At 45.2% G+C, this 13,139-nt stretch overlaps 1 protein-coding gene and 1 pseudogene across 4 annotated transcripts in view; both read left to right on the top strand.

Annotated features, from left to right (window-relative positions):
- The first annotated feature begins 557 nt into the window (after positions 1–557).
- LOC119167906 (ribonuclease P/MRP protein subunit POP5-like) lies at positions 558–1,424 on the top strand (annotated as a pseudogene).
- A 216-nt stretch (positions 1,425–1,640) lies between these two features.
- Positions 1,641–13,139, top strand: part of spri (Src homology 2 domain-containing protein sprint) — a 44,413-nt gene continuing 32,914 nt past the window's right edge. The window contains exons 1-5 of one of the 4 annotated variants that reach the window (XM_075867097.1): positions 1,641–2,346; positions 3,086–3,121; positions 4,700–4,805; positions 8,295–8,356; positions 11,456–11,596. In XM_075867097.1, the coding sequence (XP_075723212.1) occupies positions 4,775–4,805; positions 8,295–8,356; positions 11,456–11,596 (234 nt within the window). In that variant the 5' untranslated portion in view covers positions 1,641–2,346; positions 3,086–3,121; positions 4,700–4,774. Of the gene's footprint in view, positions 2,347–3,085; positions 3,122–4,699; positions 4,806–8,294; positions 8,485–11,455; positions 11,597–13,139 lie in introns of all 4 variants that reach the window. The other 3 variants (XM_075867094.1, XM_075867095.1, XM_075867093.1) reach the window with 3 other exon arrangements.

Here is a 13,139-nt window from a genome sequence, read left to right as displayed (position 1 = left end):
TAACTATCGTCATGTCGTACCAACCAGCCCAAACTGCCACGTACACTTCACAACATCATACCTAATGTAATTCCACAGTGCCCTATTTTTCATCACCGCTGCATTCCTGTTTATCTTACGTAGTCGTTACGTATATTTCGTGTTCCCTTATAGGTACTTGGTCCCATTGCTTATTCATACACCCAGATATTTGTATTTATCTGTTATCTCTGGCGTGCACATGACCTCCTATATCCTACGTTCACTACCTTCATCATCATTAAAATATCAGTGACTCCATCTTCCACACCTAGTATGTCCAGTATTCCCCACAAGTCCTCTTGAACCACGCTATTATACGCTCCCTTGATATCCAAAAATGCTAGCCACAGGGGCCTGTGTTCCTTTTCTGCTATTTCGATGCACTTGGTACATTGGCTGCGGCGCCATCTGACGGCTCGCTGCACAGCGTGCCCGCGAGACCGAACATCTGTCCGCTCAGGCGCGCTCAGTGGCTGAAAGATCTGTACCACAGAACACGTCGATCGCTATCAAGCACGTGATCAAACACGGTGCGTTTAAAACACCATGCATCATGTTTTGGTTGAAGTACTATGGAAAGATTGGCATAAAATCCACGCGTTCACAAGCTTCCCGTCGCAGAAAAGGACATCTACGCGTGCGTGAGAAATGCCGTGCATTTCCTGCACGGAAATTTTGGTCTCGGGGTCACGAAGTTCAACTTCGCCATCAAGTTCTTCAACCCACACACACGTGTCTTTTTGCTGCGGACCCGCCGATGCGCGCACACTTTGACTTTGTCAGCACTTCCATTTGTGAAGAAGATCAAGGACGAAGCAGTGACACTGAAAGTTCAGCGGCTCGCGCAGGGAGCCATCAGGTCATGTTTGAAAAGTACGACTGTAGCGTCATGCACAGTGTCTTGAACAGGTGCGACAGCGTCGAAGGAAAATGTGAAGTGAGGGAAAAGATTGCCGAAGTGTACGACTTGCTGCAGACAAAAGGTGGCGTGCGCCCAATCTGAATACAGTTCAGCTGCCGCCTCTAAAACCCTCGTTGCGACTGAAGGAGTTGCTTGCTCGGAGGATTTCAAGCCGAACGGTTGTGCTGCCCGCGACCTCCGAAGCCAGCGTTGCTCTCGCCGACTGGTTCGCCCTCCGCGACCTGCTGACGCCGTAAAACTCTCGCTGAGTGGTGCCCCGTACTCGGACTTCTTCGACCGGCTCCCAACTTTCCTATCTACTTCTTTTTTTGCAGGTCGCCTGTCCCATTTCTTTATCTATATCTTTCCACTATTATTTTTATTCTCCCATCCCCTACAAGGCACAGTGTCGCTCAAGAGGCAGACCTCAAGAACCACTCATTCATTGTTATAAGTCGTAATAGCGGTATTTTGAAGCAGGGGCGGCGCCAGGATGTTTTTACTGGGGGGGGCAACCACGAAAAGTGAGTTCCTCCGGGGGGGCAAGCTAGCTCTGCTCCTACTGGGTTTTCAATATATGCTTCCGGGAACTTGGGTGGGCATAGGGGGGGGGGGGGGGGGGGGGGGGCAGGCGAGAATTTTGGGGGGGCTCCAGCAGCCCACCCTTGCCCCCCCCCCTGGCGCCGCCCCTGTTTTGAAGTGACAGTAAAGTACATTTTTCCGAATAGTACGTTTTCGCCACGTTATTTTTTAAGCGTATGAAATGCATTGTACTTGGCATATGAAATGCATTGCGCTGTTCTGGCACGTTGTACTCAAAGTGACAAAACGTCATGTTTTCGTACACTGCGAATGACGATGCTTTTAAATATTCTATGTGGCCGTTACTCGCGTTTCGTTCACCTGGCTCACGACATTTGAGTTTCATTCGAATCCTTCATCTTCCCACAACCCGCTATCGGATGCTTTCAACCAATGAACGTTGTGTATACGTTGCACGGGGCAACCCACTCCGGGCAGCCCTGGGGCAGTCCGAGAAAATATTCGAACAGAGTCGTCCATCGTGTGCGGGTGTCAGCCTCATGACGTCACTCTGGCATGGCGTGACGCATTTTTTTCACACCGCGAACATGAGAACTTAAAATAGGTGAGGGCAGTAGGTGGAGAGGCGACTGTTGCAAGTGTGTTTAGGCCGTTCCTGCACAACTGGGTCGATGTTCCAGTAGCGACTGTTTACTGTGCACTCGTCGAAACCCTTTTCAATTGTTTTGAGAAACCACTTTCGCCAATTACGGTGGCAGAGCGGGCGTTTTCGACCAGCTAAAACTTTTCTTTTTTTCGAGTGCAAACGCAAGTTTCAGCGCGTAGAAATGTCGGAGGCACTAACGAATCACTCGTGGAGGAGCATGAATCACGATCTATAGGTGAGTTTTTGTGTTTGTTGCTTTGACGCGGTGTTATATTGTTGCCACCGTTATGTCGGTTTCTAACTGCCTGCCACCGCACCAGCCCGTGGAAACGTGTGAGGACGTCCCGTCCGCTTTTCGTCGCCGGATACCCGCGGCTCGTGCGTTGTGCACCGCTCAGGTGATGCACTGATCGCGTACGTACCATGCCATCGTGCTGCGGCACAGAAATATTGCGCGGTTCCTGCTCGCAGCTAGCTGCTGCTTGATAGGGCCTCTGTCGTGTTCTTTAGCCAGCGGTCAAGCGCTTCCGTGGACGCTAGAATGGTCGCGGTGGTCACTCGTGCGTCACACATTCGATGCACAACTTCGTAGCCACGGCACGTCCGTCGCGGCTTTTTTTTTTTTTTTTTTTTCCCGTTCTCCGCTTCTCAATTTACTCGGAAATAACACCCGAGCTGTCAGTTGAAATGTATGGACCCCCTCCTCACGTTCAGCGTCGAAACGATCGCCGATGTGGCCGATGCATTCTTTCGCAGATTGTTGTGCTGTGCGTTTAGAGCGTGGTTTGTCGTTAGCTCGGGACAGCAGATCCCTCGATCGCAGAACCCAATACCGTGCCCCGAGTGTAGGGAGACACTTTTAGACCTGCCGTCAACATTCCTTGAAGAGAATTACTCTAACAGTTCTCTAAAGTGTCTCGCTGCAGATACTTCCCTCGTTCAAGGCTGACTGAATCTCTGTTGTAATGCTGCAGGAACGTCCGTTGCTGTGAAAGTCTGGAACATCAAATGTGAGCTAAAGTAAAAACTTTATTTGGTCTACCGCAACCAGTGCACACACACACACAAAAAGAAGGAATCAGGCGTACCAGCAGTTAGAATTGAGTTGATAAGCACGGAGGTTACTCAGTGCTTATCTGATGTTGTAGCTTGAAAATATTTTAGCTTGGTGTCATTCAGTGCAGCTGACATTGGACCTAATCAAACTTGCCACTGCTTAGTTACCTCAACAACCAGCTGAAGTCGAAGCCATAACTGGCGCTAAAATAGCATTAATATACCAAAAGGATAATAATAATTAGATTTTATAAACTTCTATGTTTATCCCATTTGACACCGTTCAATGACTTTACTTTGGGGTAGTCATTCAATGCTGCTGCCATTGAAACCATTAACTTGCCACTGCATACTTGTGTTAACGACATTGCCTTTTGATGGCGCTAAAATGCTAAAAGCATTATGTAGAAAATGTACTGTGCAATGCCAGTGGACATTAAAGAATTCTAAGTGGTTCAAATTATCCAGAGTCCCCATTATGGCATGCCTGATAGTCATGTTGTTTTGGCACGTAAAACCCTTGGGATTATTAGGTGTCAACAGGATAAAGTTGCTAGCTTGATCGACATCACAGCAGCACCGACTTCAGGAGGCTGTTAACCTGGTGTTCGCAAACATCATTGTTTATCTTGTGTGACAACACGCACTATACCTTGTTATTCACACAGTGCTGCTGTCATTGAACTTGCCATTGTGTACTTGCGTCGAAAAATAGGCACCGGCTCATCTGTGCTTTGTGGCAACAGCTGTTTCTCCCCTCAAACTGTATGTCACATTCAATCCTCACATGACACTACTTTAAATGTTACATTACAAGCGTAGCACTAGCTTGTACAAATTGATGTTTCCATTATGTTACCTAGCTGCGCACGGATGTCTTTCAACCTGACCTGATTTGAAGGTAGAGTTCTGGCCCTATAGACGCATGTCATGCCTAAATATTGAGAGCTCTTATTATTATGCGCTGGGTCATCATGTGGAATGTATAGTATGGAGATGAAAAAAGGCCCTCTTTTAAGCCAGTAAATTAATATTTCAGAAATATTTATGTAGAAAATGTAAATAATTTTAACTGGGACTAGTTTGTTGTATTCACACTAACTTCCATATCCCTAACAAGGAATTATTGTAGGAGGGTGTAATTATAGTGTCAAAGCATTTCACCTAGGCTTTATATAATTATACGAAGGCATGACAAAATTTGAAAATTATTTTAGAGCGCAGTGCCTGTTCATAACATGCCTGTTGAACAAACTCTGTGACCTATTTCAATAAGGAGTCAAGACATCTTAAGTATTAAAATTATCTTTAGTACTTCCTGTCATATGTGGGGGGGGGGAGCAAAAAGTCAGCCCCATACATTGACATGATAATGACGGAAGACCCCTTCGCCCCTTGAAGGGAACTCTGCGTGCATTATGCTCCCTATAATGATTAAGCACTTTCACGTTTCGGCTGGCAGGACATCCCAAATATTGAACCATTAGTACTGCTCTGTAGTTAGGCATACCGTGCGCTTTCATCTTGTGCAGGTTGTAAATGTGGACCAAAGGTGATGCTGCAGGGTCAGCTGTCTGACACAGTGTCATCTGTGCACACGAGCCATCATGGTCTCTCCAATGACACCAGTGTTCACAGGTACCGATTGCTACACTCCAGGTAGAATAAGGGCAGCGAAGCACGGGAAACTTGGGGAGTTTGAAGATGTGCAAGGTCTTGGTTGTTACACCAATCGGTGCTAAGCAAGGTTGAAAAAGCCAAAACTATTCAACGTAGGCGTGAATAGCTTGAGCTAGTGCTATTTACTATCACTGTTATGACCCTGCCCTTGGTATGTACATTTGGTTAATGTTTAGTTATATTCTATAATTACACAATGTGCATAGCATTCTGAAGTTGAATGTAGCATGGGCAAATTACCTGGTAATAAACATCACTAACCAAGCCAAAGTCTTAACCATGACTGTACCATGACCAGTATAGGTATGTCGTTCAAGAAGCATTAACCACAAACAAAAGCCAACTGTATGGTTGAATGGAAAACAGGTCTGCATTGAAGGAGAGAACGGACTTTCATTTGGTTTATGTCTATTCACACTGCCAAGAATTAGGTGAAAGGACATTCGAAAAAAGACATAGGGTTGTGCACGTCACCCTGTATGTGTCTTTCTTTAAGTTATTCTTTCGTCTAGTTACTAGCAGTGCGAACAGTTATCAAGTCATACCAACTAGCCCTCGTAACAGCTTAACAGGTTATTGTTTATAAAGCAAGCGTTTGCATCTGCTCGTAAAAACATCCTGCTGCAGCACTGAACTGACACTAGTTTGCACTTTTTCTGCCACCTATCTTCGTCTTGGCGCTAGCTTTAGCCAGAGAAGCGGCTTTTAAACTTACTTTTGATCAGGAAAACGAACGGTTGGCAATGGATGCCGGTACTGTGTACTTCTGTTTCTGGTACATTGGCAGAAGTGCACCCTGTCAATTGTTGATACATTCCAAGCGCCCGTTTGCTGTCAAACATCTGAAATTAGCCTTAATGCTGCCTCACTTGTTTCTGAGCCTCGGGATGTGCCCATAGCTATCTTTATACCTGGTAAATTACCATATTCTTTTAAAAGTCTATGGCCTCTGCTTATTGTTTAATTTTACAAGTTCTGTGTCAAAATTTGTGAAGTTTGGAAGTTATCAGCTTACATGTAGTGTTTTTCATTTTGTGAATGTGCTTGTGTGTGCACATTCTGCCTTATGCACTGCACTACTGCAAAGAAAAATGAGGTGATAAAAAACCAGTCGTGGTATCGCTCGTGCCATTGTCTGCACTGTTTACCATGTTGTTTGCAGTGGCGCTGCAGTCATAGGTCGTCACCTTAATCCAAAAAAACAAGCTCTTTGAGTCATATTTTGAGGAAGAGTAAGCGTTGCAAAGGAGATGGGTAAATAAAAACTCACGTGAAAGTACATGTGCCAGCTATCCACTGAAGGATAAACTATTTTCCGTAAAGAATTGAGGCGCTGCCTTTTTATTTTCTTGTTTTTGTATATGCAACATTGTATGTACCAAGACAACCGTTTTCATGCTTATGTGTCTACAGTAATAATGTTTGATTAGTTGGTAAAGATACGAAAAAACAAAGGTTAATGGGCCATTATGGCGGCACTAAAACCCGTCCGTAAAATAGTCTTATGTTAATGCCCGTTTTGGAACATTTCATTCTTAACAGACACATGTCATACCAACTATTGTTGTAGTTATAACCAATGGGCTGTTTAGGCGTTTTAAAAAGATAAACTGAATGTGAAGGCTCTGTGCAAAGGCACCTTGTAATCCTTGTCCCATTTCTGCAGTAGAATTGACATTCGGGCGAGTTGGTATCGACAGAACATCTTGGTGGGGCAGCACATGAATGGGTAGTGCGTCATGGTAAGACGCACTACCCATTTATGTGTTCCGAAGCGTTCATAACTCGCAAAGTGTGGTGGCAGTGGTGGCGTTTGCGAAAAACCGGGTCTCATCGAGCGGGCTCTTATGAAGCGCATCGATGTCGCTGACGCCGGCCGATCCCGCAGCTGCCAACCACTGTTGCGAAGCGCGCCTCCGACGACGTTACGAAGGGCACGAAGGGCGCTACGAATCTCACCGCTGCAACCACTGTTTCGAAAGACGGCGACGCAACACGGTCCCGAAGGTGCCACTGCTTCGAACTCTGCCGGAAAGGTCACCAGCCGTTTGGTAGCGTAGGTTTCTCAGCTCGCGACTGCTTCTGCGCAGAGCTGATAGACGAGCGGACGAGACGACGGTGAGTTAAACAAGGTTTATGTACAGCATATATACAGAGGCGTTACAAATTCGGCACTGGGGCCGACAGAGACGCGAAGAGCCGAGCTCTTCTCTCTAACACATAGCTCTACTCTCAAAAGGGTCTGCTGTCAAAGGGGTCTGCTAACACATAGCTCAACTCCCTGACACACAGCTCAACTGCGACACACATGTCTGCTCTCACATAGGACTGCTAACACATAGCTCAACTGCGACACGCATGTCTGCTCTCCAACAAATCTGCTGCTCGCGAGGTGCCGCAGGGCTTCTTTTATATGCACCGGATCCAACCCGAATGTCCAACCAGAAGCGCCGCTGGTCGTGAGGCCAGACTCCTCCAATGGGGTCGCCGCTGGGCTGCGTCCTTCTTTCTCATCGAATCTGGAGAGGCTGCCCTGCAGGTGGCTGCACCCAAGGACGAGTGACGTCGCAAGGCATTGCATCAGACCCGCCAGACAGGAAGACGCCGGTTGTTTACTCGACGGGCTCGCTTGCTGAGGTGACTCACTGCACGTGCACGCCAGAAAGGCGCCGTCGCCTGTTGACGCCGCTGAGTTGTTCGCGTCAGGCGGACTCGCGGGCTGGCCTTGACACATATTGCCTTTTCCAGAGGCACGGACGTTCGCTGTCGACTCGCAGGCATAACAGTGCGGAAATGCAACTCTCGCAGATGTGCCGGCCGTGTGCGCGGATTTGTATGCGCCATTTTTCACTAACTGGTGCTCTCTCAATTGAGGGCTTGTTGGCGGTCAGCCGTTCGTCATACGGCAATAGGATTTTTTTATCGAGTTCACTTGTAGTTTCACATTGACACACGTAATTGTTGCCTGGATATAACACACGACCATCATTTTTGCATGTAGCAACTGACATGTTGTGCTTGGAAGCAGGTAGAAGATGGTCAAATTCGCGTAATAGAGGAAGGAAACAGGGGGGACATTGCACAGTGCAATAGAAAAAAAAAGAAAAGTAGTTTGCCATGTACGCATGTGCTATGTCCCCAAGTTGATGATGTTTGTGTAGTTGTGGACTACCGTAGCAAGATGTTAACTTGTCAAGATGTTAATCTTGACAAGTGCAAAGCGACATTCGCTCAAGGTAGAGACCTGTGAACAGGACCGACTGTCTCTTCCTTATGTGGTTGTTGCTTCGCAGTTGTTAAGATGCGTAACTTCAGCTGCCACAGAATAGCCCAAATTTTCAGGTTGAATGTGAACGGTTGCACTGTTGCATGCATTTGTGCCAACATGCTCGGCTAGCCATTATTATGAAGTTCAAGCCATTCCCGACCCTCGACCTTGACGTGCAGAGTCTCCGGAGGCTGTGGTGCCCCTGTACGAGGAGCCGCCTGGGAGCCTCGAGGAACGGAGGGTAGGGAGACGCCTCCGCCGCCTATCCCGCCACGTGCCCCTGTGGTGCGCTGTGGCAGCACGTATGCCTCTCACTGTGCTGCTCCTCTCTCCTCCTTCTCCAAGCCTCCTCCTCCTCTTCCTGTTCAGGTATCGGGCTCACTCTCTCCTACCCAACACGCCCTCCCCCTTGCCTCACCAGAGCATGACTGCATGTTGCTTGGGAAACGTCTCGCCTCCTATGGCCTACACATCTGGCTGCTCTTCTCTGATCGCGCCCTACTAAACCATTGTGCGGCTGGCATGCACGTTGTGCTTTGTCATGTTGGCTGAGAACTAGGTAGACAAACCTGTAAGTGGTAGGTTTGGTTGTAGTGCCGAGTAACAAAACGAGGCAGGTAAGCTTCATTGGAACGTCTACTGCAATATAAAGCTGTGAAAAGCGCCACATTTTACTGACACAACTGCCACATAGGAAAAGACAGATGACGAAACCGTGCACCACATTATGCTCCTTTTCATACCTCAGGTATGACGCTATGGAAGCTATACAAGAAGTTTGCTCAGCAAAATGTGCAAGTTCAGGTGTCTCATGTTTGCATTTTGTAGTCATGAACATGGCCTCCTTAACCGACTCTGGCTGCGCGCCACCGGAACTGGTTGTGGAGGCCACTACATGGAAACAAAGGGACGCTGAGCGATCCAGAACAACCTACTGACAGCTGTAAAACTAATGTTGTTTATTTATTTCTAATGCACGTAGTATATTCGTTGTAGTATCTTCATTTATTGCTCTGTCTAAATGTAAAAAAAAAGAAAGAATCACGTTACGGGTTGTAAAGTCTATGGACTATTTTTTTGGTGTGAAAGCATCTCCTGCAACAACTCGTGGTATCTTTCGTGGCATTGCTCCTGATGTTTTAAATGGTGTATAATGATACGCGTGACCTACCTCACTTCCTAATCCATTTGCTGGCCATCTTGCAATTGGCACGAAACAGAGCTTAGTTCCTGGTGCTCCGCACCTCTTTTCTGTCGATCTAAGTTCCCTTACTTTGTTACTTGACACTACAACCGAACCTAACCGTGACGTACTTAGTAGCCTACATCGATAGCCATGTCCTGTAATTGCACTTTAACGGGATGCTGAGGAGAAAATTATAGCTGACTGTGGGATTGTGCGACTGCGCATTAGCATAATTTGAGATGCATACATTTTAATCAACACATGGCTGTACCTCCAGACATTAGCATTAATAGCCAAATACTCACCTTCATTAGGTCATCTCTGTCAGTATTGGCCATTTTTTTTTTTTTGGCCAATACTGATCACTGCTAACCAGTCTCGAAAGTATGCGAGAAAATGTGGCAGGCCGAGGAGTGCTTTCTCAGAACTGTTTGGAGCGTAAACTGGTTTGCTTGCCCTTACGTTATTGGTTTGAATCCCTGTTGTGCTGATGCATGCGTGCTTCTAGCCAATCACAGCAGGGCATGTGAAGCTGCTAGTTTCGAAACTATCGTAATTGCCCAGGATGACAACAACCGTTTTTCTTTGCTCCCTAGAAGTTGTTGCAGGCGAATGCTGATCAGTGCTCTCACGGAGTTCTTATTTTGTTATGCAAGCGACCACACCTTCTGCCTGCAAAACTAATGAAAGAATGCTTACACATTAAAGGGGGAGATTCACTGTATCGGTTAGTCTCTTATACAGTACTGCAAAAAGCCAGCCTTATCACAAAGATAGGTTACAGGGAATGTAGCTGCGGCTGATATTTAGACTGCCTTGGCACCGTATATTAATGTATATTGAAATGTTATCATTGTTACTGTTTGAATAAAATTGTTGCAATAATTGAAGATTTGATGCCTTTCCAGGCTCTCGTACTTGATTAAGTTTGATGAAGTTCTTTGCATTTGTGTATTTTGCATGATGGTTTCGAATATGGGATTATTCTTTTGGTGCACTACATAGTCTTTAAAAAGTCGTACATTTCATGTGGCTTTCGGAAGCAAGATTTCAGATCAGGCGTGTGTTAACGTCAACCTGGAATTTTGCTCCGGAGTTCTCAGCATACCATAACTTTTGTTAAATCGATTAGAATATAAATTGTTGTTTTGTTATGCACGATTCACTTTCCAGGCTATTTAGATATGTTCATTTACTTTTCAACTCTCCCAGGTTAGGAAAAAAACTTGCTCTCAGAAAGGCACGTGAAATGCTTGATACTAAAAAATAACTGCACATCTTGAAAGGGAAAAACATGCAGTAATACCTCGTTAACTTGAAATATTGAAAACTGGTAAAACTTTAAAGGTAAATGGAGTTTAGAGTTAGTCAAAAGCACAAAAAGTATAAGCCCTGCTTGCTAGCGTGATCACTGCTGGCATTTTGGAACGATTCATTATGCTTTATTTTATATTTTATGCTAGTCTTATCATTCACTGGTCTTGGCCGGCTGATTATGTTGATAATGTGAGCTGATCTTCGCTCTGATCGCTGACCAAGCGCAAAAAGCATTAAAAAGCATTAGCACTGGAAGAGGCATTGCCACAAAATGGTGGGCCTGCTTTCGCTTTTAGGGGATACCACATCTGCACAAAAAAATGCACCACAAAAATGTATCAGATCTGTTCTTTATCTTTTCTTCTTCATTTTTCTTTCTCAGGCAGCATTTTTGCAGTCTAGGCTTTGAGATATTTGAAGTTCAGTGCAGCGACCTTTGTAGATAAGGGTGAAAAATTGGTGGAGTTGACACCATGCCAGTGAAAGAATTCGAAATTCCGGGAAATCCAAAAACTCTTCATAACAGAATTTGAAGTAGAGAGTTTACTGTACCTGTATATCTACATAAAGTCGGCAAGTTTCATTGAAATTGATGAAGAAATCTTTTTTTTTAAAGTTTCAAATGGCAGTGCCACCTTTTAAGCTACTTTCTCACTAATTGATTTTGCCTCACGAAGATACAGCTAGCAGTTGAGTGAGCGATCTTTGCAAGGAAATTCTTCGAGATTCTTTCAGCTGTCTATAGATGCTAGCATCATTCATCGTTTGTGTGCTTTGCGAATTCGTGACCGTGCTGTGTTGGTGACGCCTAAAGAGATGTGAACGAAAATTCTTCAGGGTTCTTCAGCGAGCAGCACGGATGACGTGCATTGTTCTATGACACTCTTGGAGCGCCTCATTCGCACCAGCAGCATCTGGTTCCTGCCAGACGTGGGGCGCACGGGTGCCGTGCACTACTTGCAAGGCAAAGCAGTCGGGGTAAGTGGGCTGGCTGGCGTTGTGCTTCCTCTGTGCCGCACCTTGCAAAGCGTCTAGAGCTGTTTTCGTAAAATTTTATAATTTGGCCGTGTATCTTAGTGCTTTGCTGAAAAGGACGTCAAAAGGTGACAGTGTTCTTTCTAGAGGCGCGACGCGAGATATGGCGCTATATGGCAGTATTGTGAAGAAACAAAAGTTTTTTTAAAACCCAGAGCCACTGGTAGGTGGCAGCACTGGGTCGTTTTAGTTAAGGCCTCTGAATATTTTAGCAAAGCATAGAAAACGCCCGCTTTTTCGTTAATGTGTCGCCTTGTCAGCGCAGCGTAGTAAGCACTTCGGTCATTAGGGTTACGTATCTGTGCATTTTCTAAATAAAAACAAACACTGCCTAACACTTACGTATTGATGTTGCACTTCAGATATGGGTAATATTTGCTTCTTGATTGATAATGTTCACAAGTATAAAAGCAGCCTTAAAAAGGGTGGGCCGTCGGCTAGGCGGGACGAAGCAGTTTTTCGCCGTACAGACATGATAGATGCCATTTACACGCAGACGTTAGTCAAGCTTGGACAACGAGTAGGCTTGTCAGGGAACAGTTGAAAGAGTGGATGTTGAGGTAAAGGTTAAACTTTCGCTGGGTAGCTGAATTGTTAGATAGACACTAACAGAGAGACCAAAATTTTTGTTTGAAGTATCCCAAAAAAGACTATCGTCCTTAATAAAAATTTGGGTATGTTTTAAGGCAGAGGTCTCAAACTCGCCTACCTTCATGTAGCTGCCTGCAGTCACAAAATTTAGTCCTCCGCGACGGCTGCAAGAATGAAAAAGTTGAAAGTGGGGGAGGAGGAGAGTTTAAACAAAGTGCTACCATTGCCATTTAAAAGCAGGCCTTTTACATATCTCATGTATGGGTCGTTTTTTAAGAGGATTTCATGCCTGAAACGTATCGATGCTGATCCCGAGAATTACAAATATCTAAATGAAAATTCTGATATACACTCAAAATTCGATGTAACAAACTCTGATATAACAAAATATTGGTTATAACGAAGTAAATGAAGAATAGTCTTGCAATTCATATCGTGTTAGGAAGATACCTTTATAACGAATTTTTGGATATAACAAACTTATTTTCGCGGGAGATGCAACTTTGCTATAATGAGGTTTAAGTGTATATAGAGTTTCGATTTCCCTGTTATGTTTCGGTACATTATGATCGAATGGGATATCTCACGAAATAAATGTTTAAGACCGGCCACGTCACTGTACTCATGAACATAGTTATTAATAAAATTTAAAAATATGGGAAGCAGACAGTCACGTGCAGGTGAGGCCACTAGCGAAAGGGCTGCAGGCCGCTTGATTGAAGAAGTTGTAAGTCTTCATTAACGTTACGCGGAGGTTCGTGAAAGGTTCTACTTGGGGAAAAGCTTTGAGTGTGCTTCTGTAACCATGCCCTTGAAGTTTAATGGTGTCAGAACTCTGGAAGGTAACCTGCTTTAAGCGTGTCATTCGAAAGCTCCTGAAGCAGAAAAATATCAC

Source organism: Rhipicephalus microplus, chromosome 6 (assembly GCF_043290135.1).
Source record: "Rhipicephalus microplus isolate Deutch F79 chromosome 6, USDA_Rmic, whole genome shotgun sequence".
In the NCBI taxonomy this organism is placed as follows: Eukaryota; Metazoa; Arthropoda; class Arachnida; order Ixodida; family Ixodidae; genus Rhipicephalus; species Rhipicephalus microplus.
Note: the sequence above shows the minus strand (reverse complement) of the source record. Positions and strands in the feature narration are given on the sequence as shown.